This window comes from Lampris incognitus, chromosome 3, assembly GCF_029633865.1.
Source record: "Lampris incognitus isolate fLamInc1 chromosome 3, fLamInc1.hap2, whole genome shotgun sequence".
In the NCBI taxonomy this organism is placed as follows: Eukaryota; Metazoa; Chordata; class Actinopteri; order Lampriformes; family Lampridae; genus Lampris; species Lampris incognitus.
Genome location: NC_079213.1, coordinates 58,618,293 through 58,646,093, shown reverse-complemented (window position 1 = coordinate 58,646,093; position 27,801 = coordinate 58,618,293). Strand labels below are relative to the sequence as shown.

At 45.5% G+C, this 27,801-nt stretch overlaps 1 protein-coding gene across 1 annotated transcript in view; it reads right to left on the bottom strand.

Moving 5' to 3' along the window:
• Positions 1–335: 335 nt before the first annotated feature.
• sass6 (SAS-6 centriolar assembly protein) overlaps positions 336–27,801 on the bottom strand; it is a 53,663-nt gene continuing 26,197 nt past the window's right edge. The window contains exons 9-14 of the mRNA XM_056276752.1: positions 25,139–25,333; positions 19,058–19,147; positions 18,529–18,708; positions 11,999–12,080; positions 810–904; positions 336–440 (exon numbers count right to left, since the gene is read on the bottom strand). Of these exons, the coding sequence (XP_056132727.1) occupies positions 336–440; positions 810–904; positions 11,999–12,080; positions 18,529–18,708; positions 19,058–19,147; positions 25,139–25,333 (747 nt within the window). The remainder of the gene's footprint in view (positions 441–809; positions 905–11,998; positions 12,081–18,528; positions 18,709–19,057; positions 19,148–25,138; positions 25,334–27,801) is intronic.

Below are 27,801 nucleotides of genomic sequence, written 5' to 3'. Positions count from 1 at the left end.
GTTGTTTATAAGGTGTACTGTTTACAAGTTGTTAATAAGGTGTATTGTTTAGAAGGTTGTTTATAAGGTGTATTGTTTATAAGGTTTTTTTTAAAAGGTGTATTGTTTAGAAGGTTGTTTATAACGTGTATTTTTTAGAAGGTTGTTTATAAGGTGTATTGTTTAGAAGGTTGTTTATAAGGTGGGGACACCTACAGTCAGCTGAGACTGACGAAGTCACTTACATGAGTGATGTTTAGTTTTCCAACTAACCGTTGTGTGCATATATATTCAACTTTCTGGGGTTTGCGTACCTGCAGCATTGAGCATGCAACAAGATACAGAGCATTACAAACTCACTGTTTGCGGGAGGGTTGCAGTGGAATGTGCTCCATAGGGTGGAGTACTCGCTCCTCCACAGGTGATGTTCCATGCTTGCCAGCCAGAGGGCAAAACTTGGCCTGAAATAAACACATGGCTACATGAGCTGAGTATAAAGATGTATTTGTGATGCCCCCCAGTCCAGCCCGGGGCAGCAGAGTGTGGGTAGCTGCTTGTGATGTCCCCCAGTCCAGTCCGGGGCAGCAGAGTGTGGGTAGCTGCTCCCGGCTGAACACGTCATTAACATTCTAGATTCATTTTCCACAAACGCTCCCCTCCATTATTACAAGTTTGATGGTGTGTTCAGGTTGAAAATCAGAATGTGTTACCTTTAATTCACTATGGAGGCTGATATTTGTCAAAACAAACAAACAAACAAAATTGATGGATCAAGTATGGCTTAAAAGTTTAGTGGGAGTGAAGAAAGCTGTGAAATGGATACTGCATACCCTCATTCCTGCAGGAGTGGTTTCAAATGGGTCAGTGCTATCTGGTCTTCTGGACAGCTGTTTCTCATTTAGTTGTTTATTCAGCCAGCTTATCACTGCGTAAGACATAAAACACCACAACATATGGACACAATGTTTTCCCAGTTTAATAGAAGTAATTTTTTAATTAAATATAAGATCAATGGAATCTGGAACAACACCTAGCTATCAAACAACACGTCATAACTGCAGGATACCCTAAAAACCACGTGTGGTAAACACCACACATTAATACTATAACATCAAGTTTTTTTCTGCATCCATGTCCAGTAGTAGCTATCGCTTTATCAACAGGCTTCTCATGTCATCCTGGCTATGGAATCCTGTGTAATATGGTCAAACATTATATTCTTGTGGCCTCCGGCTTGTCTGGGCACAGGGAGCATAACTGGCCATGCTCCTGGGTGGGGAGCTAGCAGAGGTCATGTGTCCTGCCAGTCCACTCTGTGCATAACTGTAGTCCACTGACTTCCGGTTTCTACTGCAGCGGTCATACCAGCTTCCTTTTTGTTGGCGTGTGCTATTGACAATGGCATATTTTTTACGATGCCTGCAAGATTTACTATGAATAAATGTTAACGACATGCACAGAACTGTCAACAAACTTTCACCTGCACCTACCAGCAAATGGGTGAAAAGTTTCAAGTTGTACATATCAAGTTATGAGGATGAGTATCCTCACAACTTGATACTTTTGTGCATGTCATTGACATTTATCCATGGTAAATCTTGCAGGCATCGTGAAAAATATGCCATTGTCAAGAGCACACGCCAACAAACAGGAAACTGGTGTGACTGCTGCAGTAGAAACCGGAAGTCAGTGGACTACAGTTATGCAGAGTGGATTGTGTCTGTATATAAAGTAGAAGGGACAATAGTCACCCCCACAATGCTGTTCTGAAGACAACATATACTCATTTTGGTCACTGCTATGTTGCTCGCGTTTGCACAGTCCATGAAACCTGGAAGCAGAGTCTGTGCAGTAGAGAGGAGAGGAAGCGTGATATGCCGGCCCATGTTCATGATGAGCATGCCGCCTGCCTGCCACTCACTGCTGCTGGGAGTAGAGCTGTCAATCAACTCATCCCCAAGCCCAACCATGCCCATCATCAAATAAATTCTCTGAAACAGTTATCAAAATGATGAATATCGGGAGAGATGCTAATATGAAGGGCATGAGTTGAAATGACAGAACCATTCTGAGGGAGGATTCACTGGGTGGCTATTTGAAATGTTTAGTTTGGCCCATGCTCCGTTCACTTGAAAAGGTGTGGACGGGTTTAAAAGTTGTACTGGAAACAACCAATGAAAGGAAGCAGAAATATTTTTACTTCACTTCAGAAGCACCCATGTTATCTTGATGCATGCTCAGTAGTCCAGGTAAGGAAATCAGAGAAAGGTGAATCAGTTCATCTGAACACAGCATTTACTGAGAGAAACGTTTCACTCGTCTGAATGACCTCGTCAGTCTCAACTGACTGCAGGTATTCCCACCCTTACAAACAATACAGTTGCAAAAGCACTGAACCAATGACCAGTTTCATATGCAAATTGTTGTGACCATTAACTAGTTACAATAACCATGTGTGCTATTCACAGAGGACTGGGGAATAGTTGTATTGTAAGATACAACTATAAGATACGCAGCATTGTAAAATGGTGACAGATGGCCAAGAGGATGGCACAACACAGACAAAAGAGCCACTTCGTCAGGCCAGGACCCCACAGTCTACACCCTTCTACATGTCAAGTCAAGTTAATTTTCACAAATTAGCCACAGTTGGCTTTATAGCAACACAACATCCTGTCTTTAGACCCTCACATCAGTTAAGGAACAACTCCCTAAAAAAACGTTAACAGGGAGAAAAAATAGGAAGAAACCTCAGGGAGAGTAACAGAGGAGGATCTCTCTCCCAAGACGGACAACGTGCAATGGAAGTTGTGTTTCCACAATTTACACAATACAACAATTGAAAGAGGATAACAGAATTATAATGGAATAATGAAATATATGAAGAATATCATGAGGAGGGTGCCAGTGGCCACTCATTCAAGGATGAGGATGTGCACATCCTTGATAAGGAAGAACACTGGTTTAATCAGGGACTGAAAGACACCATCATTGTGGAGAGGGAACTACCAACCTTGAACTGGGGGGGGGGGGCTATGAGTACATCTGTCGCCATCTTACAATGCTGTGAATGCAACCATTCCCCAATCCTTTGTGAATAGTACACATGGCCATTGTTCATTCATTCATTCATTCATTCATTCATTCATCTTCAGCCGCTTCTCCGGGGTTGGGTTGCGGTGGCAGCAAGCTAAGTATGGCACTCCAGATGTTCCTCTCCCCAGCAACGCCCTCCAGCTCCTCCTGGGGGATTCCAAGGCGTTCCTAGGCCAGATTGGGCATGTAATACCTCCAGCAAGTTCTGGGTCTACCCCGGGGTCTCCTCCCAGTTGGCCATGCCTAGTAAACCTCAAAGGAAGGCACCCAGGAGGTGTCCTAATCAGATGCCCAAACCACCCCAACTGGCTCTCACTGTACATCAAGAAGCCCACAACCTCCACCTCTCTGCCTACAAAGATGCCCTCACCACTGCCAAGTCTACCTATTTTTCCACCATCATTAATGATTCCCTCCGTAACCCCCGCACCCTCTTCTCCACTGTGAACAACCTCCTCAAGCCCCATGCCGATGCCCTCTCCAACTCTACTCCTGAACAATGCAACTCATTTCTCCAATTTTTTGCCGACAAAATCACCGCTATCAACAAATCACTGTCTCCTGCATCTGACTCAGCAGCACCTATTCCGGCCCCTCTTCTCCCCATTCCTCTTGACCTCCCTACCCCTCGCCCTGATTGCCGCCTCTCCCAGAATGTTCCAGTTGCCCCTACCACTATCTCTGAACTCATCAGCTCATAAAAATCCACAACCTGCTCCCTTGATCCCCTCCCCACCCCCTACTGAAGAAATGTCTCCCTGCCCTATGCCCCTACCTCACCAACCTTTTCAATTCCTCACTGTCCTATGGAATTGTCCCCTCTGCCAACAAAACTGCCGCTGTCACCCCAATTTTCAAGAAACCCGGTCTTGATCCATCCTGCCTCAACCACTACCAGCCAATCTCCAATCTTCCCTTCCTCTCAAAAACCCTGGAATGCATTGTCGCCACACAACTCCAAACCTACCTACACTCCAACAACCTACTCGAACCCCTCCAGTCCGGTTTTCGCCCACTCCACTCCACAGCACTGAAACTGCACTCCTTAAAGTACTCAATGACCTCCTCACCTGTGCTGATACTGGAGCCCTTAACATCCTCATCCTCCTCGACCTGAGTGCAGCCTTTGATACTGTGAGCCGCAACATCCTGCTCACCAGACTGAAAGATGTCGGTATTGAAGGCACCATACTCAGCTGGCTCCAGTCCTATCTCTCCAACAGGTCACACTTCATCTCACTTCACAACCGCTCCTCTGTTCCATCCACAGTCACACAAGGTGTTCCCCAAGGTTCTGTACTCGGCCTACTCCTTTTCATCATCTACATCCTCCCTCTCAGATTCTCCGCCATTTCAACCTGGACTTCCACTGTTATGCTGATGACACCCAGATATACCTCAGCACCAAATCCCCTCACAATCCACCTCTCTCTCACATCGACTCCTGTCTGTCTGCAATTAAAGTCTGGATGCAGCAAAACCTCCTCAAACTCAACAGTGACAAAACTGAACTCCTCTTCATTGGTTCAAAGTCCACTCTCAGCCAAATCAACAACCTCGAACTCACCATCGATGGCACTACTGTCTCCCCTTCCTCCCAGGTATGCAACCTTAGTGTGATCCTTGATCTCACTCTCTCCCTTGAGCCACATATCTGCCAAATGGTCAAATCCTCCTTCTACCACCTTTGCAACATTGCGAAAATAAGACCCTCTCACACGCCCTGCTGCTGAGATACTGATCCATGCCTTCATTTCCTCCCACCTTGATTACTGCAACTCACTCCTCCATGGCATCAGTGCTAAGCTCTATCAAGAGACTCCAATTGGTCCAGAACGCATCCGCCTGACTTTTAACTTTCACCAAATCCTGGCACCACATCACTCCAGTCCTAAAATACCTCCACTGGCTACTCATCTCCCACCAGATCAATTACAAAATCCTGGTTCTTATAAAGCCCTTCTCAAAATGGCTCCCCCATACCTCACCGACCTCCTCTCCCCCTACCAACCCCCTCAGATCCACCTCAGCCTCCCTTCTCTCTACCCCCAGGCCCAACCTCCGCAGCTTTGGTGACCGAGCCTTCTCCATGGCAGCTCTCAGGCTCTGGAACTCACTATCCCAAATCATTAGAGACTCAGAATCCCTCCCACTCTTCCAATCCCATCTCAAGACACACCTCTTCTCCACGGCCTTCTCATGCCCCCCCCCCGTCCTCTCATCCACCCCTAATCTCAGGCAGACTAAGGACCGAGCACTCGACCTGCTCCCTCCCTCAACTCACTCCCCAAGCACATCAGACTCTGCTGTGATCTGCCTACATTCAAGTCATTAATCAGGACTCACCTCTTCAGACATCATGTGTGATTTATGTGATTTATGATGTTTGTTTTTCTTTCCCTTTTGTATCTGTCCAAGTCGAAGAGTACTGTTGGCGTCATGTATGTCTGCCGCTTCTCCCTCTCGTAGCCCCCCCTTCCCATCCACCCCTGTATGTCTGCGTTATGTTTATCTGTTATCTTGTTTCACCCCGTTTATTGTAAAGCGACTTTGAGTACTAGAAAAGCACTATATAAGTTTAATTTATTATTATTATTAGTAGTAGTATTCCTCCTGGATCCGAGGTTTGACAATGGGTTGGAGCCTCCTTTCCAGCACCCTGGAGTAGACTTTCCCAGAGAGGCTGAGCAATGTGTTGCCCCGATAATTGGAGCACACCCTCTGTTCCCCCTTTTTAATATGGGAACCACTACCTCAGTCTGCCACTTCACAGGTACTGTCTCCGACCTACACGCAACACCAAAGAGGCATGACAACCAAGACAGCCCAACAATGTCCAGAGCCTTCAGCGTCTCAGGGCGAATCTCATCTACCCCCGGCGCCTTGCCACCGAGGAGCTTCTTAATTACCTCAGAAACCTCTGCCAGGGATATGGGTGGGGCTTCCCCTGAGTCTTCAGACTCTACCTCCTCCACTGAGGACATGTTAGCTGGGTTCAGGAGCTCCTCAAAGTGTTCTTTCCACTGCTTGACAACATCCCCAGTCCAGGTCAACAGTTCCCATCCCCGGCTGAACACAGCCTGAGTCAAGCCCTGCTTCCCCTTCCTGAGTCACTGGATGGTTTGCCAGAACTTCCTTGAGGCCAACCGAAAGTCCTCCTCCATAACCTCGCCGAACTCCTCCCACACCCAAGTTTTTGGTTCCGCGACCACTGAAGCCGCAGCCCTTCTGGCCTCCTGGTACCTGTCTGCTGCTTCAGGAGACCCCTGGGCCAACCAAGCCCGAAAGGCCTTTTACTTCAGCCTGACGGCTTCCCTCACTGCCAGTGTCCACCAACGGGTTCTTAGGTTGACGCCTTGACAGGCACTGATGACCTGATGACCACAGCTCCAGCCTGGCGCATCTGCAATAGAGGGTTTGAACATCGCCCACTCAGACTCCATGTCCACGAGAACTTCTTCCAGAGGTGGGATTTGAAGACCTCATGGACAGGGGTCTCCGCCAGATGTTCCCTGTTCACCCTCACTACACGTTTGGGTTCGCCAGGTCTGTCCGGCAGCCTTCCCCGCCATCTGATCCAACTCACCACCAGGTGGTGATAAGTTGACAGCTCTGCTCCTCTCTTTACCCAAGTGTCCAAAATATATGGCCGCAGATCTGATGATATGGCCACAAAGTCTACCATCGACCTTTTAAGGTGTTCTGGTACCAAGTACACTTATATGAACGACCTTATGTTCAAACATGATGTTTGTTATGGCCAATCCATGACTCGCACAGAAGTCCAATAACAAGGCACCGCTCGGGTTCAAATCGGGGAGGCCGTTCCTTCCAATCACGCCCCTCCAGGTTTCTCCATCATTGCCCATGTGAGCACTGAAGTCCTCCAGCAGAACTATAGCGTCCCAAGGCGGAGCCCTATCCAAGACACTACCCAGAGACTCCAAGAAGGCCAGATACTCCAAACTGCTATTCGGTGCATACAGTGGTGCTTGAAAGTTTGTGAACCCTTTAGAATGTTCTATATTTCTGCAGAAATATGACCTAAAACTTCATCAGATTTTCACACACGTCCTGAAAGTAGATAAAGAGAACCCAATTAAACAAATGAGACAAAAATATTATACTTGCTCATTTATTTATTGAGGAAAATGATCCAATATTACATTTCTGTAAGTGGCAAAAGTATGTGAACCTCTAGGATTGGCAGTTAATTTGAAGGTGAAATTAGAGTTGGGTGTTTTCAATCAATGGGATGACAATCAGGTGTGAGTGGGTGCCCTGTTTTATTTAAAGAACAGGGATCTATCAAAGTCTGATCTTCACAACATATTTTTGTGGAAGTGTATCATGGCAAGAACAAAGGAGATTTCTGAGGACCTCAGAAAAAGCATTGTTGATGCTCATCAGGCTGGAAAAGGTTATAAAACTATCTCTAAAGAGTCTGGACTCCACCAATCCACAGTCAGACAGCTTGTGTACAAATGGAGGAAATTCAAGGTCATTGTTACCCTCCCCAGGAGTGGTCGACCATCAAAGATCACTCCAAGAGCAAGGTGTGTAATAGTCGGCCAGGTCACAAAGGAACCCAGGGTAACTTCAAAGCAACTAAAGGCCCTCTCACACTGGCTAATGTTAATGTTCATGAGTCCACCATCAGGAGAACACCAAACAACAATGGTGTGCATGGTAGGGTTGCAAGGAGAAAGCCACTGCTCTCCAAAAAGAACATTGCTGCCCATCTGCAGTTTGCTAAGATCACGTGGACAAGCCAGAAGGCTACTGGAAAAATGTTTTTTAGACCGATGAGACCAAAACAGAACCTTTTGGTTTGAATGAGAAGCGTTATGTTTGGCGAAAGGAAAACACTACATTCCAGCGTAAGAACTTAATCCCATCTATGAAACATGGTGGTGGTAGTATCATGGTTTGGGCCTGTTTTGCTGCATCTGGGCCAGGATGGCTTGCCATCATTGATGGAACAATGAATTTCGAATTATACCAATGAATTCTTAAGGAAAATGTCAGGACATCTGTCCGTGAACTGAATCTCAAGAGAACGTGGGTCATGCAGCAAGAGAACGACCCTAAGCACACAAGCCGTTCTACCAAAGAATGGTTAAAGAAGAATAAAGTTAATGTTTTGGAATGGCCAAGTCAAAGCCCTGACCTTACGCCAATCGAAATGTTGTGGAAGGACCTGAAGCGAGCAGTTCATGTGAGGAAATCCACCTACATCCCAGAGTTGAAGCTGTTCTGTATAGAGGAATGGGCTAAAATACCTCCAAGCCAATGTGCAGGACTGATCAACAGTTACCAGAAACATTTAGTTGCAGTTATTGCTGCACGGGGGGGGGGGGGGTCACACCAGATACTGAAAGCAAAGGTTCACATACTTTTGCCACTCACAGATATGTAATATTGGATCATTTTCCTTAATAAATAAATGGCCAAGTATAATATGTTTGTCTCATTTGTTTAATTGGGTTCTTTCTCTTTATCTACTTTTATGTGATGATGTTATAGGTCATATTTATGCAAAAATACAGAAAATTCTAAAGGGTTCACAAACTTTCAAGCACTACTGTAAGTACACACAACAGTCAGAGCCTTCCCCCCAGCGACTTGCAGTTGTATAGACACGACCCTGTCATTCCCCGGGGAGAACTCAAACATGGCGGTGCTCAACCGGGGACTTGTGAGTATCCCCACACCCACCCGGCACCGGTCACCTTGGCCAACTCTGGAAAAGTAACGAGTCCAGCCCCTCTCCAGGAATTTGGTACCAGAGCCCATGCTATGTGTGGAGGTGACCCCAACTATATCTAGTTGGTATCGCTCCACCTCCCGCACCAGCTCAGGCTCCTTCCCTGCCAGAGAGGGGACATTCCACATCACGAGGACAAATCTGCAATGCCGGAAGTCGGTACGCCCCGGTGGGGGAAACACCTAATGTTACACATGGTGGGGGAAACACCTAATTTTACACATGGTGGGGGGAAACACCTCATGTTACACATGGTGGGGGAAACACCCAATGTTACACATGGTGGGGGAAACACCTCATGTTTCAATTGGTGGGGGAAACACCTCATGTTACACATGGTGGGGGAAACACTTAACGGTACACATGGTACACATGGTGGGGGAAACACCTAAGGTTAAGCATGGTGGGGGAAACACCTATTGTTACACATGGTGGGGGAAACACCTTATGTTACACATAGTGGAGGAAACACCTCATTTTACACATGGTGGGGGGAAACACCTAATGTTACACATTGTGGGGGAAACACCCAATGTTGCATGTGGTGGGGGAAACACCTCATGTTACACATGGCGGGGGAACACTTAATGTTACATGTGGTGGGGGAAACACCTATTGTTACACATGGTGGGGGAAACACCTTATGTCACACATAGTGGAGGAAACACCTCATTTTACACATGGTGGGGGGAAACACCTAATGTTACACATTGTGGGGGAAACACCCAATGTTGCATGTGGTGGGGGAAACACCTCATGTTACACATGGCGGGGGAACACTTAATGTTACATGTGGTGGGGAAACACCTAAGGTTACACATGGTGGGGGAAACACCTATTGTTACACATGGTGGGGGAAACACTTCATGTTACATGTGGTGGGGGAAACACCTTATGTTACACATGGTGGAGGAAACACCTCATGTTACATGTGGTGGGGGAAACATCTAATGTTGCACATGGTGGGGGAAACACCTAATCCTAATGTTACACATGGCAGGGGAACACCTAATGTTACATGGCGGGGGAACACTTAATGTTACATGTGGTGGGGGAAACAGCTAATGTTAAACATGGTGGGGGAAACACCTCATGTTTCAATTGGTGGGGGAAACATCTAATGTTGCACATGGTGGGGGAAACACCTAATCCTAATGTTACACATGGCAGGGGAACACCTAATGTTACATGGCGGGGGAACACTTAATGTTACATGTGGTGGGGGAAACAGCTAATGTTACACATGGTGGGGGAAACACCTTATGTTACACAAGGTGGGGGAAACACCTCATGTTACATGTGGTGGGGGAAACATCTAATGTTGCACATGGCGGGGGAAACACCTAATCCTAATGTTACACATGGCAGGGGAACACCTAATGTTACATGGCGGGGGAACACTTAATGCTACATGTGGTGGGGGAAACAGCTAATGTTATACATGGTGGTGGAAACACCTAATGTTACACATGGCGGGGGAACACTTAATGTTACATGGCGGGGGAACACTTAATGTTACATGTGGTGGGGGAAACAGCTAATGTTACACATGGTGGGGGAACCACCTTATGTTACACATGGTGGGGGAAACACCTCATGTTACATGTGGTGGGGGAAACATCTAATGTTGCACATGGCGGGGGAAACACCTAATCCTAATGTTACACATGGCAGGGGAACACCTAATGTTACATGGCGGGGGAACACTTAATGTTACATGTGGTGGGGGAAACAGCTAATGTTACACATGGTGGTGGAAACACCTAATGTTACACATGGCGGGGGAACACTTAATGTTACATGGCGGGGGAACACTTAATGTTACACGTGGTGGGGGAAACACCTAATGTTACACGTGGTGGTGGAAACAGCTAATGTTACACATGGTAGGAGAAACACCTCATGTTACAATAGTGGGGGAAACACCTAATTTTACACATGGTGGGGGAAACACCTCATGTTACACATGGTGGGGGAAACACCCAATGTTACACATGGTGGGGGAAACACCTCATGTCACAATTGGTGGGGGAAACACCTCATGTTACACATGGTGGGGGAAACACCTAAGGTTACACATGGTGGGGGAAACACCTTATGTTACGCATGGTGGGGGAAACACCTCATGTTACATGTGGTGGGGGAAACATCTAATGTTGCACATGGTGGGGGAAACACCTAATCCTAATGTTACACATGGCAGGGGAACACCTAATGGTACATGGCGGGGGAACACTTAATGTTACATGTGGTGGGGGAAACAGCTAATGTTACACATGGTGGTGGAAACACCTAATGTTACACATGGCGGGGGAACACTTAATGTTACACGTGGTGGGGGAAACAGCTAATGTTACACATGGTGGGGGGAACACTTAATGTTACACGTGGTGGTGGAAACAGCTAATGTTACACATGGAAGGGGAAACACCCCATGTTACACATGGTAGGGGAAACACCTAATGTTACACGTGGTGGTGGAAACAGCTAATGTTACACATGGTAGGGGAAACACCTCATGTTACAATAGTGGGGGAAACACCTAATTTTACACATGGTGGGGGGAAACACCTCATGTTACACATGGTGGGGGAAACACCCAATGTTACACATGGTGGGGGAAACACCTCATGTTACCATTGGTGGGGGAAACACCTCATGTTACACATGGTGGGGGAAACACTTAACGGTACACATGGTACACATGGTGGGGGAAACACCTTATGTTACACATAGTGGAGGAAACACCTCATTTTACACATGGTGGGGGGAAACACCTAATGTTACACATTGTGGGGGAAACACCCAATGTTGCATGTGGTGGGGGAAACACCTCATGTTACACATGGCGGGGGAACACTTAATGTTACATGGCGGGGGAACACTTAATGTTACATGTGGTGGTGGAAACAGCTAATGTTACACATGGTGGGGGAAACTATGAGGATGTTTCTCCTCAGTGGGGTAGAAAGGCACTGGTCAGGATTGAGGGGGAATGTAATATCCAGATACCTACATTTTTTGCAGGAAATCGGCTGCATTATGCAAAATTAGAGTAGTGCACTTTTGATGAAAAAATGCTGACAAATCATTTGCATACAGTCCTTAACTGGTGATGCAAATTCAATGTAAAATTAGTAGAAACATCTTCCTTACCATTCTCATTTGTTTTCAGGACTTCTCTGCTTTCATTTAGTTTCTGAATTGTTTGCCCCAGCTGCTCCTTTAGCTTGGAACTCTGTAAATGTCAATATGCAACAACGTTAACATGGCAGAGCCCACCAAGTTAGTTTTGTTGGTATTTCCCAAGTAACTGCCAGCTGTCCCTTCAACTGGCCTCTTGATAACTTTCACTGACAGGTATTTGAACAGTAAAGGCAATTCTAATATATATTACAAGAGTAGTTATAGAATGAAATCATATACAAATTGTTAGAATACAAATAAAACACACACACGGCCAACATTGATCATATGAGGGTGATTGTTCTCCACTGGAGTGTTCTTCTTGGGCATGATCACGTGGTAATAGAGGCCCATATGACATTCACATGTGTGGTTGTGCCTCCCTGGTACCACATTTCTCCTCTTACATCATAGGAGTGAGGAGGGGAGCGGAGGAGATTCCTCTCCTGGTGTGTTGCCTCCCTTCTGCCCAGCTGTTTTCCAGATGTGGCTGAGCCTGGTTTGGTTTGGTTTCTTAATTTACAAATATAAAACATTCAAATAGAAACAAGACATAATCTGAAAAGGAATATGAAGGAAAATTGCCTAAAAACTTTCCAGGGGCTTGAAAAATGGCGTTCTCCAGGCAGAATACTACAAGATACAATCACAGCAGTGCAGTATGCGCAACCTGTGTGTATCTGTCAGTACTTCCACACATAATTCAGCACAGCACCCGACAACCATGCATCCCATAAACACCCATGTAACACAAGTACAATGAATCAGTCATAGTCACCACACACACACACACACGTACATACTATATATATTCAGGTTTCATGTTGTTTTCATGTTGGGTTTTCATGTTAAGTTTTTAATGTTGTGTTTTCATGTTGAGTTTTCATGTTATGTTTTCATGTTGGGTTTTCATGTCATGTTTTTGTGCTATGTTTTCGTGTTATGTTTTCGTGTTGTTTTCGTGTTGTGTTTTTATGTCATGTTTTCATGTTGGGTTTTCATGTCATGTTTTCGTGTTGGGTTTTCATGCTATGTTTTCATGTTACGTTTTCATCTTGGGTTTTCACGTTATGTTTTCATGTTGGGTTTTCATGTCATGTTTTCATGTTGAGTTTTCCTTTTATAAATTCAGATAGATGGATCTATACAGAATGAAACTGAAATGAACTTCAGGTTTCATTCTACCTATAAGCCAATAAAAGAAAATGATTAAAAACATCTTTGCTGAGCGTGTCCGGGTAGCATAGTGGGCTATTCTGTTGCCTACCAACATGGGGATTGGCGGTTCTAATCCCGGTGTTACCTCCATCTTGATTGGACGTCCCTACAGACACAGTTGGCTGTGTCTGTGGGTGGGAAGCCGGATGTGGGAATGTGTCCTGGTTGCTGCACTAGTGCCTCCTCTGGTTGGTCGGGGCACCTGTTCAGGGGAGAGGGGGAACTGGTGGGAATAGCGTGATCCTCCCACGCACTACATACCCCTGGTGAAACTCCTCACTGTCAGGTGAAAAGAAGCAGCTGGTGACTCCACATGTATCGGAAGAGACATGTGGTAGTCTGCAGCCCCGCCCAGATCAGCAGAGGGGGTGGAGCAGCGACCGGAACGGCTCAGAAAAGTGGGGTAATTGGCCAGATACAATTCGGGAGAAAAGGGGAGAAAAAAAAATGCCCCCCCCCAAAAAAAACACCTTTGCCAAAATCTTAATGTTCTCTGTGTTCCTTCTCATTTTGTCTATGGTGTCATTAGGATCAAGTAATTTCAGGAATTCATTATACAAGTCAAGATTAACATTTGGCCAGACAGATGTTACAATTACATACTCAAGCAACAACAGATTTTCTCATCATTCCAGTGAGCATCTTGATGCATGCTCAATAATCCAGGAGAGAAAATCAAAGAGGGTTGAATCAGTTCATCTGGACACAACATTTAATGACAGAAACGTTTCATCAACATCTAAGTGACCTCTTCAGTCTAAACTGACTGCAGGTGTCCCCACCCTTATAAACAATACAGTGACTGCAGGTGTCCCAGCCTTATAAACAATACAGTGACTGCAGGTGTCCCCACCCTTATAAACAATACACTGACTGCAGGTGTCCCCACCCTTATAAACAATAGTGACTGCAGGTGTCCCCACCCTTATAAACAATACAGTGCTTGACGACCCAAACCAACGATCAGTTCCATATGCAAATATGGGTGTGACCTGGTGTGACGACAGCGGTCTAAGCATAAACCAGGGGTGATTCTGTATGTGGCAGGAGTGCCGGAAAAGTTGAGATGCACATTTTCCAAACGCCGCATCACAGTTCTTTTCAAACCCCAAAACACACTGCGCCAGAAGTTGGTCCACCCCAAGGATCGGGTCCCATGGCACAAAAAGAGCAGTAGAGTGTACGCCGTTAAGTGCCAGGAGGATTGCCGTGACTTGGACATCGGGGAAACTAAACAGACGCTGGTCAAGAGGATGACACAACACAGGAGAGCTAACATGTCAGGCCAGGACTCCACAGTCTACACCATCTACAGGCCAGTGACCACTCTTTCAAGGATGAGGATGTGCACATCCTTGATAGGGAGGAACACTGGTTTGAATGGGGAGTCAAAGAGGCCATCTATGTGAAGAAGGAACACCATCCCTGAACCGGGGGGGGGGGGGGGGTGTCCATCTGTCACCATCTTACAATGCTGTGATTGCAACTATTCCCCAATCCTCTGTGAATAGTACACATGGCCATTGAAACTCTAATTAATGGTTACATACATATTTGCATATGAAACTGGTCGTTGGTTGGGGTCGTTATGCCACTGCATTGTTTCTAAGGGTGGGGACACCTGCAGTCGCTGTATTGTTTATAAGGGGGGGGGCACCTGCAGTCACTGTATTGTTTATAAGGGTGGGGACACCTGCAGTCACTGTATTGTTTCTAAGGGTGGGGACACCTGCAGTCACTGTATTGTTTATAAGGGTGGGGATACCTGCAGTCACTGTGTTGTTTATAAGGGTGGGGACACCTGCAGTCACTGTATTGTTTATAAGGGTGGGGATACCTGCAGTCATTGTATTGTTTATAAGGGTGGGGATACCTGCAGCCACTGTATTATTTATAAGGGTGGGGATACCTGCAGTCACTGTATTGTTTATAAGGGTGGGGACACCTGCAGTCACTGTATTGTTTATAAGGGTGGGGATAACTGCAGTCACTGTATTGTTTATAAGGGTGGGGACACCTGCAGTCACTGTATTGTTTATAAGGGTGGGGATACCTGCAGTCATTGTATTGTTTATAAGGGTGGGGATACCTGCAGCCACTGTATTGTTTATAAGGGTGGGGATACCTGCAGTCACTGTATTGTTTATAAGGGTGGGGACACCTGCAGTCACTGTATTGTTTATAAGGGTGGGGATAACTGCAGTCACTGTATTGTTTATAAGGGTGGGGACACCTGCAGTCACTGTATTGTTTATAAGGGTGGGGATAACTGCAGTCACTGTATTGTTGATAAGGGTGGGGACACCTGCAGTCTCTGTATTGTTTATAAGGGGGGGGGACACCTGCAGTCACTTTATTGTTTATAAGGGTGGGGACACCTGCAGTCACTGTACTGTTTATAAGGGTGGGGACACCTGCAGTCACTGTATTGTTTCTAAGGGCGGGGACACCTGCAGTCACTTTATTGTTTCTAAGGGTGGGGACACCTGCAGTCACTGTATTGTTTCTAAGGGTGGGGACACCTGCAGTCACTGTATTTTTTCTAAGGGTGGGGACACCTGCAGTCACTGTATTGTTTCTAAGGGTGGGGACACCTGCAGTCACTTTATTGTTTCTAAGGGTGGGGACACCTGCAGTCACTCTATTGTTTATAAGGGTGGGGATACCTGCAGTCACTGTATTGTTTATAAGGGTGGGGATACCTGCAGTCATTGTATTGTTTATAAGGGTGGGGATACCTGCAGTCACTATATTGTTCATAAGGGTGGGGACACCTGCAGCCACTGTATTGTTTATAAGGGTGGGGATACCTGCAGTCACTGTATTGTTTATAAGGTGGGGACACCTGCAGTCAGTTGAGACTGAAGAGGTCACTTAGTTGAGTGATGAAATGTGTCTGTCAATAAACGTTGTATCCAGATGAACTAATTCAATCGTCCTTGACATTCCTATGAGCCTATTACAGAAGAAATCAAAATTTGCAGAGTCCGTCTGCAAACAGTGATTTCAATCAAAAAGAGGAAAATTGAATTAGACTATTACATCCTACACAATAACAGACTCCTGATTTGCGTTGGCACAAATCTGGTGAGTAGAGAAATTTCAGCTCAATGTCACAGCAACAAAGGATGGTGTCGATGACAGGTTTCATTCTATATATTCAACTTTTCCTTCAACATATTACAAACCCCAATTCCAATGAAGTTGGGACGTTGTGTAAAACGCAAATAAAAACAGAATACAATGATTTGCAAATCCTTTTCAACCTATATTCAGTTGAATACACTACAAAGACAAGATGTTTAATGTTCAAACTGAAAAACTTTATTGATTTTTTGCAAATATTCACTCATTTTAAATTTGATGCCTGCAACACATTCCAAAGAAGCTGGGGCATGTTCACCACTGTGTTACACCACCTTTCCTTTTAACAACACTCAATAAGCGTTTGGGAACTGAACACAAATTGTTGAAGCTTTGTAGGTGGAGTTCTTTCCCATTCTTGCTTGATGTACGACTTCAGTTGCTCAACAGTCCGGGGTCTCTGTTGTCGTATTTTGCACTTCATAATGCGCCACACATTTTCAATGGGAGACACGTCTGGACTGCAGGCAGGCCAGTCCAGTACCTGCACTCTTTTACTAGGAAGCCACACTGTTGGAACACATGCAGAATGTGGCTTGGCATTGTCTTGCAGAAATAAGCAGGGACGTCCATGAAGAAGACGTCGCTTGGATGGCAGCATATGTTGCTCCAAAACCTGTATGTACCTTTCAGCATGAATGGTGCCTTCACAGATGTGCAAGTTACCATGGGCACTAACACACCCCCATACCATCACAGATGCTGGCTTTTGAACTTTGCGCTGATAACAATCTGGATGGTCCTTTTCCTCTTTAGCCCAGAGGACACAACATTCATAATTTCCAAAAACAATTTGAAATGTGGACTCATCAGACCACAGCACACTTGTCCACTTTGCGTCAGTCCATCTCAGATGAGCTCGGGCCCAGAGAAGCCGGCAGCGTTTCTGGGTGATGTTGATATATGGCTTTCGCTTTGCATGGTAGAGTTTCAACTTGCACTTGTAGATGTAGTGACGAACTGTGTTAACTGACGATGGTTTTCCGAAGTGCTGCTGAGCCCATGTGGTAACATCCTTTACAGAATGATGCCGGTTTTTAATGCAGTGCCGCCTGAGGGGTCGAAGGTCACGGGCATTCAATGTTGGTTTTCGGCCTTGCCGCTTACGTGCAGAGATTTCTCCAGATTCTCTGAATCTTTTGATGATATTATGGACTGTAGATGATGAAATCCCTAAATTCCTTGCAGTTGTACGTTGAGAAACGCTGTTCTTAAACTGTTGGAATATTTGCTCACGCAGTTGTTCATAAAGTGGTGAACCTCTCCCCATCCTTGCCTGTGAACGACTGAGCCTTTCAGGGATGCTCCTTTTATACCAAATCATGATACTCACCCGTTTCCAATTAACCTGTTCACCTGTGGAATGTTCCAAACAGGTGTTTTTTGAGCATTCCTCAACTTTTCCAGTCTTTTGTTGCCCCTGTCCCAGCTTCTTTGGAACGAGTTGCAGGCATCAAATTCAAAATGAGTGAATATTTGCAAAAAACGATAAAGTTTATCAGTTTGAACATTAAATATCTTGTCTTTGTAGTGTATTCAACTGAATATAGGTCAAAAAGGATTTGCAAATCATTGTATTCTGTTTTTATTCACGTTTTACACAACGTCCCAACTTCATTGGAATTGGGGTTTGTATATGTGCATGATTTTGTTCTATATAGTCAGGGTTTGTTCTATTTAGTCAGAGTTTGTTCTGCAGAGTCAGGGTTTGTTCTATAGAGCCAGGGTTTGTTCTATATAGTCAGGGTTTGTTCTATAGAGTCAGGGTTTGTTCTATATAGTCAGTTCATTCTATATATGTATTCAGGTTTTAGGGATGTAACAGTACGGCAGGACAGTGGTTAGCACTTCCGTCTCAAGATAACAGAGTCTTGAGTTCCAATTTTGGGGTGGGACATTTCTGTGTAGAGTTTGTGTGTTTGTACATTCTTGTGGGCTTTCTTTGGATTCCCCGACATCTTCCCAGTCCAGAGACGTGTAGGTCAGTGAAATTGTCCGTGTTCACCATGCGATGAACTGGCAATCTATCTAGAACCTGACCCTGTCTTGTGTCCAATGCATGTGTGAATAATATTGAGCAACCCTGACCATGAGTAACAGTACTGGATCAGTATACATATTTACTCATTAAAACATACCTGTTCATCCTTACGCACGAGTTCAAGTTGAGCATCCTGTAGTTCTTTTTTGACATTTTGCAGTGTTTCTGAAGTATCCTTGATCACCTTTTCCTGTGACACAGTGACTCTGTTTTTGATTTTGATTTTTTCAAGTAGGCTTCGAAGCTCTCCCTGCAGCTTTTTAATGATGCCATTAGCCTAGTGAAAGGACAGACATCATTAGCACCATTACTTAAAGTTATGCCAGTATGCACTTTCAAAGGCAAACTCATCAATGAGCAGTTACGGCACGTGCAAGGTTTAGCTGATGTAATCACTATTGTGTTGCAAATGTAGTACAGTTCATTTCAAGTCCAAATGTAAATGAGAATGTAGCAAACTTTTTCAACAAAATTTAAGCCCACAATTTCAGCAAAAGTGAGTCCTGTGAAGTATATTTTGCACGCTTCAAAATGTACAAGGTAAACAGTGGACAATTTAATTAGCTCATGGACTTTAGGGATAGGCATGTGGTTCTAAAATGTGACCATCATGCAGCATCACCAACCTTAATCAGCTCTTCAGACAGTGACTTCACTGTTGCTTCCTGTTTTCTTATTTGATGTTCTTTACTTTCAAAGTTTCCCTCTATTGAGTCCTTCAACACAAAATCACACACAACTAAATACACGGATAAAATCATGCTTTACGTGCACTTCAGTGTCTCTGGTGCAAATTATGACAAAACCTGTCTATCAAGTAGAGTGTAGCCTGGATGTGGCTGTGTGTTGTCGAGTCCTACAGACGGGAGAACATAAGTTTTTAACTCTCACCAGACTTCTCTAAAACCACTGTATAATTTCAACTTTGGATAACACTATTTTACGGGTCTAAAATTAGGTGAAAACTAGGTAGCAACTTCTCTGCAATTTTGTGGTTAGTAGATGAAAACTAGGCAGCGATTTGGCTTCAATACTTAGTAAGTAGATATATCAGACAGTAATTTCATGGTAGGTAGATGAAAAGTAGGTAGCAATTTCTCATACGTTTTCCATAAACAACTCTGATCAGTATTTTGTAATACCCGGAAATTATTCAAACATAAATTCAGTCCAATAGTCTAATAGGAGAAAATTGCTGCCCTAGCTGAGGACCACCTTGCCTTTCCAGCCCAAGACCATCGCAGTGAGGACCACGAGCCGGCGCCAGCAGCCAGCGCCATCCTGGCCCCGCGGAGGAGACAGGACCGGGGCACATACACAGACCTCTACCAAGCAGCATATAACCCCTACACCTCGTCTCTGTACCAACCCCTCCCCCTTACTTATTCCAAAGGACCCAGCTTCAGCCTCTGCCCTCCTGGACCGACAGGGGGCACCATGGACACCAGGCCAGGAGCGCTGGCGGTGCAGAAAACCAGGCCACTGGCAGAGGGAGTGTCCGTTAATGGAGGTGGGCCATGTAGTGCAGGTTCTTAGCCCTGTCAGCCCCCTCGGCCAGTCCAGATGAGAGATACCACGTGCCGGTAGGTATGCAAGGGGGTATATATATCGGGCTTTAGTGGATACAGGCTGGACGCAGGTGCTGATCCATCAAAGCCTTTCTTCGGCTCGGGACTTAGGTGAAGGCATCGTGGGTAGAAATTTGGTGTGTGCATGGGGATATTCATAAGTATCTGGTGGTGACCATTGAAACAAGATATCGGGGGGAAAGAAGCATAAAGTCCAGGCCACATAATAAAAGCCTAATAAAAAGGGCCTGTCACAGCCCCTTTTATCAGGCATATGAGTCATGCGAGGGGGAGTCTACAAGGACTCCGGTGGTCCACCCAGTGAAGGACTTGCCCACCAAGCAGACTTGGAATGACACACTGTACTTTGCCTTTGACTGTAATAACCATCGATGTTCAACAGGTGCACCTAAATGCCGCGCTCACTCATCCCTATTTTTCACTCATTAAAGGCTGGCTATATCGCATGAATCACGACACTCAAACCGGGCTAGAAATCATGCTATTGTTAACAGGGAACTGATCTTCCAGGCTGCACAGAACAACCCCATGGCAGGTCACCTTGTTTATAATAACACACTTGAACGGATAATGGCTTGATTCTACTGGCCAGGGATTCACAGCGATGCAAATCAGTGGTGTGCGTCTTGCTGCAAATGTCAATGTTAAACCTACCACCCACCACCTGTCCCAGCCACAAAAGTGCCATGGCGCCCATTACAATTAACTGAGATCCTGTTGAAATGTATTCGCATGGAACTCGTTGGGCCATTAGACAGGAGCGCACACAGATATGCTTTGTGTTGGTCATAGTGGATTACACAACATGCTACCCTGAAGCCATGCCATTGCGCAGCATCTTGGCTAAAAGTGTTGAATAGGCACAGTTTTATTTTATCTCCCACGGCAAAATCCCGAAAGAGATTCTGATGGATCAGGATACACTGTTTATGTCATGCACACTATGTGGACTATACGAATTAATGGGCATAAAATCGATCCGCATGAGAGTGTATCACCCCCAGACAGACAGGCTTGTGGAGAGATTCAATAAAACATTCAAAAACATGATTCGTTAGTTCATGCACGAGGATAGCTGCAATTGGGATAAATGGTTTGATCCTCTGTTATCTGCAGTGCAGGAGATTCCCCAGGCCTCCACAGGTTTTCCCCCTTTCGAATTACTGTTTGGCTGAACACCGAGAGATGTGTTGGACCTGATTTAAGAAAACTGGGAAAGCAGTCTGAGCACCAGTAAAAACGAAATACAATATGTCCTAGACCTGAGAGCAAAACTCCATACACTAGGACAGTTACCATGAGAGAATTTGCTCCAGGCCCAGGAACAACAGCAATGCTTGTATAACAGAGGAGCACGACTCTTATCAATTTGCACCAGGAGAGAAAGCCCTTGTATTACTTCCAACGTCCAGCTCCAAATTATTCTCCAAGGGCCCTTCATGGTCACACAGCAGGTGAGGGATGTTGACTATGAGGTTGTGCGCAATGATAGTGGAGGCGCAACACAAGTTTAATACCTCAATCTCCTGGAAACATGGACAGAGGCGGTCCCGGTTTCTCTGCCCACAGAAGTATTAGAGAGGGATGAGTTAGGGCTTGAGGTACAAAAATCAAACAATCCTGCCTCCTTCCATTGTAAGAATCATCTCTCGCCCTGCCAGAAAGCCGGGGTTGCCTTGTTGCAATAGCAGTTTGCTGATGTGGTCTCCTCCCTGCCAGGACACACAAACCTCATACAACACCATATAGCAAGATCACCAGGCGTGACAGTGTGCTCATGTCTGTACTGGCTGCCTGAACACAAAAAGAAAACTGTTCAGGCAGAAGTCAAGGCCTTGCTGGAAATTGGGGTAATAGAGGGGTCTAGAAGTGACTGGTGTAGTCCCATCATCCTTGTGCATAAATCCAATGGGTCTATGTGTTTCTATGTAGACTACTGCAAGGTGAACAATATGTCAAAGTTTGATAGCTATCCAGTGCCTCGGTTCAAAAAACTCCTGGACCAGCTCAGCATGTCTTGCTTTTTTACAACACTGGATTTAACCAAGGGCTACTGGCAGATTCCCTTACCATCAGAGACTGAGGACAGGATGGCTTTCTCTACACCGGATGGTATGTACCAGTTCATGACACTTCCGTTAGGGCTGTTCGGGGCTCCAGCCACCTTTCAAGGACCGGGTTCTGCAGCCGCAGGCTGTGTATGCTGCCGCCTACTTGGATGATGTTATTATCCACAGTAGCAGTTGAAAGCAGCATATGCAGCAGGTGGAAGCGGTGCTTGACTCCTTGAGGAGGGCGGGGCTCACGGCACCCAAAGAAGTGCATGGTTGGGCAGCGGGAGGTATGGTATCTGGGGTACCACTTAGGCGGTGGGCATGTGTGTCCCCAGATAGAGAAGACAGCACCGATGCGGCCAGCCCAAGGCCTGAGATGAAAAGCAGGTGAAGGCATTCCTGGGACTGGCTGGCTACTACAAGCAGTTCATCCCCACCTTTGTGGCGCTGACTAATCTCCTGACCAAGCTCACTCGAAAGGCTGTCTCAGATCCAATCCAGTGGATGGACCAGTATCAGGTAGGGTTTAAGAGGGCTAAAAAGGCCCTGTGGGGGGAGCCTTTTGTCTTACAGACTGATGCGCTGGACAGAATGCTGGGGGCTGTTTTGTCCCAAGAGGTGGAGGGAGCCAATCATATGGTGCTATACATAAGTCATCAGTTGGCAGAGAGACAGATGAAGTACAGCACCATAGAGAAGGAGTGCCTGACCAGGTTCCCTCTGCTTCTACCTCCTGGGGCGCTCATTCACCCTCTGTTTGGACCATGCCCCGCTCCAGTGGCTCCACCGCATGAAGGATGCCAACGCGCAGCTCACCTGTTGGTATCTGGCATTACAGACTTTTGAGTTCAAGGTGGTCCAAAGCCCAGGGGCAGATGGTCATGGGCGATTTCCTGTCCCATTCAGGGGGTGGGGGTTTGGCCACTGGCCAGATGTTACCCTGGCCTAACTTGGGTGGTGGGGATATGTGGTTTAGCCTCAGCTGCAAGCGGAGAGAGGGAGTGTGACTCGTGCGAGAGTAGACGCAATAGGGAGGCTGATTAGGGATCAGCCTCTGGTGTGCCAAATTACCTAACAATGCTTTATATACTGTAGTGAAACCGGGTCCTGGACTGACACTAACACAGACGCGAAAACAGGAACACACGAAAGAGAAAGTGAGCCAGACGCCGCTCTGAAACAGAGAGAGAGAGAGAGAGAGAGAGAGAGAGAGAGAGAGAGAGAGAGAGAGAGAGAGAGAGAGAGAGAAAGCGAAAGAGAGCGAGGCAGCAGGCTGCAGCACCACAGTGCCATAGACACTAGGAGACTTTTTAAATTAGACGTAAAAAAAAAAAAAACCTGTGTTCAGTTGAAACTGTGTCCATCCTTCTGTCTTCCATCCTGAACTGTCTCCCGTGGCAGCAGCAACTGCCACAACTTGTTCAAACACAAAGGCTAATAAAGCATATTTCACTTTCCCAAGAGTGGAAACCAGGACAATTTTCTTTTTTAAATATTGTCAGAATTTGCTTTGTTGTGCGATTTTGAGACTCATGCCGTTTTACCATATTTTCCAACTCCCTCTCCCTGAGCACAGCAAGAACTGCTAACTACACAACGCTATACATGAGATTTAGAACATTAATATATCAGCAAACAACTATTTTCTATGTCAAGAGAATGGCGTTATGGCGTCCTGAGCACAGAATGAAGTCCCATCCCGTGTGCATGTTACTGTATCATATGTGTATGTTACTGCATCACATGTGCATGTTAGTGCACCGCATCTGCATGTCAATGCATCACATGTGCATGTTAGTGCATCACACCTGCATGTTAGTGCATCGCATGTGCGTGTTAGTGCATCACATCTGCATGTTGGTGCATCGCATGCACATGTTAGTACATCACATCCGTACGTTAGTGCATCGCATGCACATGTTACTGCATCACGTGCACATGTTAGTGCATTGCATGTGCATGTTACTGCATCACATGCACATTAGTGCATCACATGCATATGTTACTGCATCACATGTGCATGTTAGGGCATCGCATGTGCGTGTTAGGGTATGTGAGGTAGCTAGTCTTAGCAGGATAGCTAGCCAGCTAATAATTATGTTACATGGATTTAGGTCACTCGGCAGATGGAAGAAATAGCTCCTCACCTCGCTGAATACGTTACTAGTGTTGATAAACTAACTCTTCTTCTTCCAGCTTGTTCCCTGTTTCTCAAGCGTCGCCACAGCGGATTGTACAGTTTTCATCGGTACCCGGTGAGGGCACAGCACCAATGGCGGCTGTTGCTAACCCGGATGTTGCCAACCTCAGCCAATCCCATATGGAGCCTCAACTGATCCGGTATGGTCTTGTCAATCCGCATAATGATTTGGCAAAATTTTCCGCCGGATGCCCTTCCTGACACATCCACTAACCCTATGGACGGTTGATAAACTAACTGTAAACTGTGAAAATCAATACTCCAACCAACAAAATAACAGCCAAGAATGTGATGAGATGGGGGGGGGTTGTTTGGTTTGGTCTGGGATGCTTGTGCTGCATGTCGTCTCTAACACCTGTAAGCTTATGTCTGTGATATTGTGGCAGTTAAAGATGACAAACTGACAAAGTTGCTGTGGCTAAAAGTGAGGTTTTAGTGAGCTAAAAGCCTCCACTGCCTGCTGGCTGAATACCCCATACCTGTTGAATAAAACTGCCAACTGAACGCCGTGACGAATAAAGAATCTTTAAATCTCAGTCTAAGTACAATTTTCAAACAATGTAGGATAATTAAACCAACAGCAGCATGCTCTCTTAAGTAACTCAACATACTTTGTAATGTTATCCCATTCTGCTGACAGGAACAATCATGAATGTTGCTGATAAATATCGAGGAAAGCTTCACACTGTCCAGTGGCACAAGCCTAGATGACCTTTTATAGAAAACCATCAGGTACGTCTTAAAACAGCTATATCATTTGCTCCATGTTTTTTTCTAAAAGTTATTTCAAAGTTTAGAGGCCTAAAATGCTAATGTTTTAAGACATAAAGGTTTGTACACTACAGTGTGACGTGCAGTTCTTACCTTCTGCTGCTGAGTGGCTTCAAGAACCTGTTTTGTGCGACACATTAGTTGGTCCTTGTCTTTCATCTCCTGCTCCAAAACAGCCATTCGCATCTGCAGTTGGCTGATCACACGATCCTTCTCATGGCACTCAGTGTCCAGGGTGCAGTTCTCCCTCCTCAGAGAAATAACTTGCTGCTTTGCTCGCTGACATTCCTGTTAGCACATGAATACATCAGATATACATACGCAGTGTCATGAAAAATCATTTACCTCCTTCCACATTTCCTCTAGTTTTGTACATTTGTCACACTTAATGTTTTCAGATTTTCATGCGAAATGTAATAAGATGAAGAGAACCTCAGTAAACACAAAATTCTGTTTTATTTTTGTGGATTTTTCCCCCTTTTTCTCCTCAATTGTATGCAACCAATTACCCCACTCTTCTGAGCCGTCCCGGTCGCTGCTCCACCTCCTCTGCTGATCTGGGCTGCAGACTACCATGTCTCCTCCGATACATGTGGAGTCACCAGCCGCTTCTTTTCACCTGACAGTGAGGAGTTTCACCAGGGGGACGTAGCGCGGGGGAGGATCACGCTATTCCCCCCAGTTCCCCCTCCCCCCCCGAACAGGTGCCCCGGCCGACCAGAGGAGGCGCTAGTGCAGTGACCAGGACACATACCCACATCCGGCTTTCCACCTGCAGACACAGCCAATTGTGGCTGCAGGGACGCCTGACCAAGCCGGAGGTAACACGGGGACTCGAACCGCCAATCCCCATGTTGGTAGGCAACGGAATAGACCGCCAAACCACCCAGACACCCCACAAAATTCAGTTTTAAATGATAATCTTATCCAAGTAAAAAGGTTATCCAACAGCAACTGACCCTGTGTGAAAATGTATTTCCCCCCTTAGTTAATCAACACAATAATTAAATTTAATTGATCATTGGATTCAATTAGATCAGACACACCCAGGCTTTATTACTGTCAACCTTGTGGAATCTAAACATGATTTATATAGAACCTTACTCTCAACGTGAAGTAGGCTACAAGGTTTCAACAACTAGCAAAAGAAATTCCAGGACAGAGGAAGAAAAAAAATTGTTGAGGTATACAAGGTTGAGGTGTCTGGAGAGGGTTCCAAAGCCATTTCTAAGGCTGTGGGACTCCAGTGAACCTCAGTGAGAGCCATTGTCTCCAAATGGAGAAAACTTGGAACAGTGGACAATATTCCCAGGAGTGGCCGCCCAATCAAACTTCCTCCAAGGGTGCAGCGACGACTCATCCAGGGAGTCACAAAAAAACCAAGGACAACCTCTGGAGAGCTGAAGGCCTCTCTAGCCTCAGCTAAGGTTACCGTTCATGATCTGACAATAAAGAAGAGACTGGGCAAAAATGGAATTCATGGGAGAGTTGTAAGGCACAAACCACTGTTATCTAAAAGAAACAATAGTGCTTGTCTCACATTTTCAAAAAAAGCCCATTGATGACCCCAAAGCCCTTTGGGATAATGTCCTGTGGACAGACAAGTGAGAAGAGGAACTTGTTGGAAGATATGGGTACCATTATGTCTGGTGTAAAAGAAACAGCATTTCACAAAAAGAACATTATATCAACAGTCAAACATGGTGGTGGTAATGTGATGGTGTGGGAATGCTTGGTTGCCTCAAGGCCTGGAAAAAAAAAGAAAGAAAAATTAAGATTTTGTAGTGGCCTAGTGAAAGTCCTGACTTGAACCACCCCATTGCGAGGCTGTGGCAGGACCTTAAATGAGCTGTTCATGCTCAAAAACCCTCCAGTGTCGCTGAACTTCAGCAGTTCTGCAAAGAGTGAATCAAAACTCCTCCACAGCAATGTGAAAGAATGACCTCCAGTTACAGCAGGTGGTGGCTGCAGTTGTTGCTGCTAAAGGTGGCACAACCAGTTATCAGTTTCAGGGAGGCAATTACTTTTTCACATGGGTGATATGGGTTTTGGATAACGTTTTTCCTTCAATTAATGAAATTATTATTTAAAAACGATATTTTGTGTTTACACAGGTTCTCCTTGTCTTATATTTTGTATGATAATCTGAAATCATTCAGTGTGATGAATATGCAAAAATAGAGGCATTTGCAGTTGGAGGTGTTTGGTTGTGGTGAGGGGGTCTGTGCCTTGGCCATAAGAGCCAATCCACAGAGAAAGCAACCATCCATTTTGAAAAATAACCCAGTGAGCATAAACAAAAGACTCTCATGTTTATCATCCAGAGAGGCCATCTTTAACGAAGCAGCCCCCCATACCAGGAAGCCTTACAAACATGTGGATATGATTTCAGACTCAAGTACAATCCACCACCAATTAGTGACAGCCAGCAACAACAACAACAAAAAAGCACAACAGAAGGCGGAATATCACCTGGTATAATCCTCCTACAGCGACACCGTGGCCTCTAATATTGGAAAACAATTTTTCAAGCTTTTGGATGAGTGCTTTACCCCAGACCACCAATTGAGGAAAATATTCAACAGAAACACAGTCAAAATGAGCTACAGCTGCATGCCAGATGTTCAGCAGGTTATTTCATCCCACAACACAAGCATCATGACCAAGGCACAGACCCCCTCACCACAACCAAACACCTCCAACTGCAACTGCCGTGTTAAGACCTCGCGTCCTCTAGAAGGAAAATGCCAGACAGA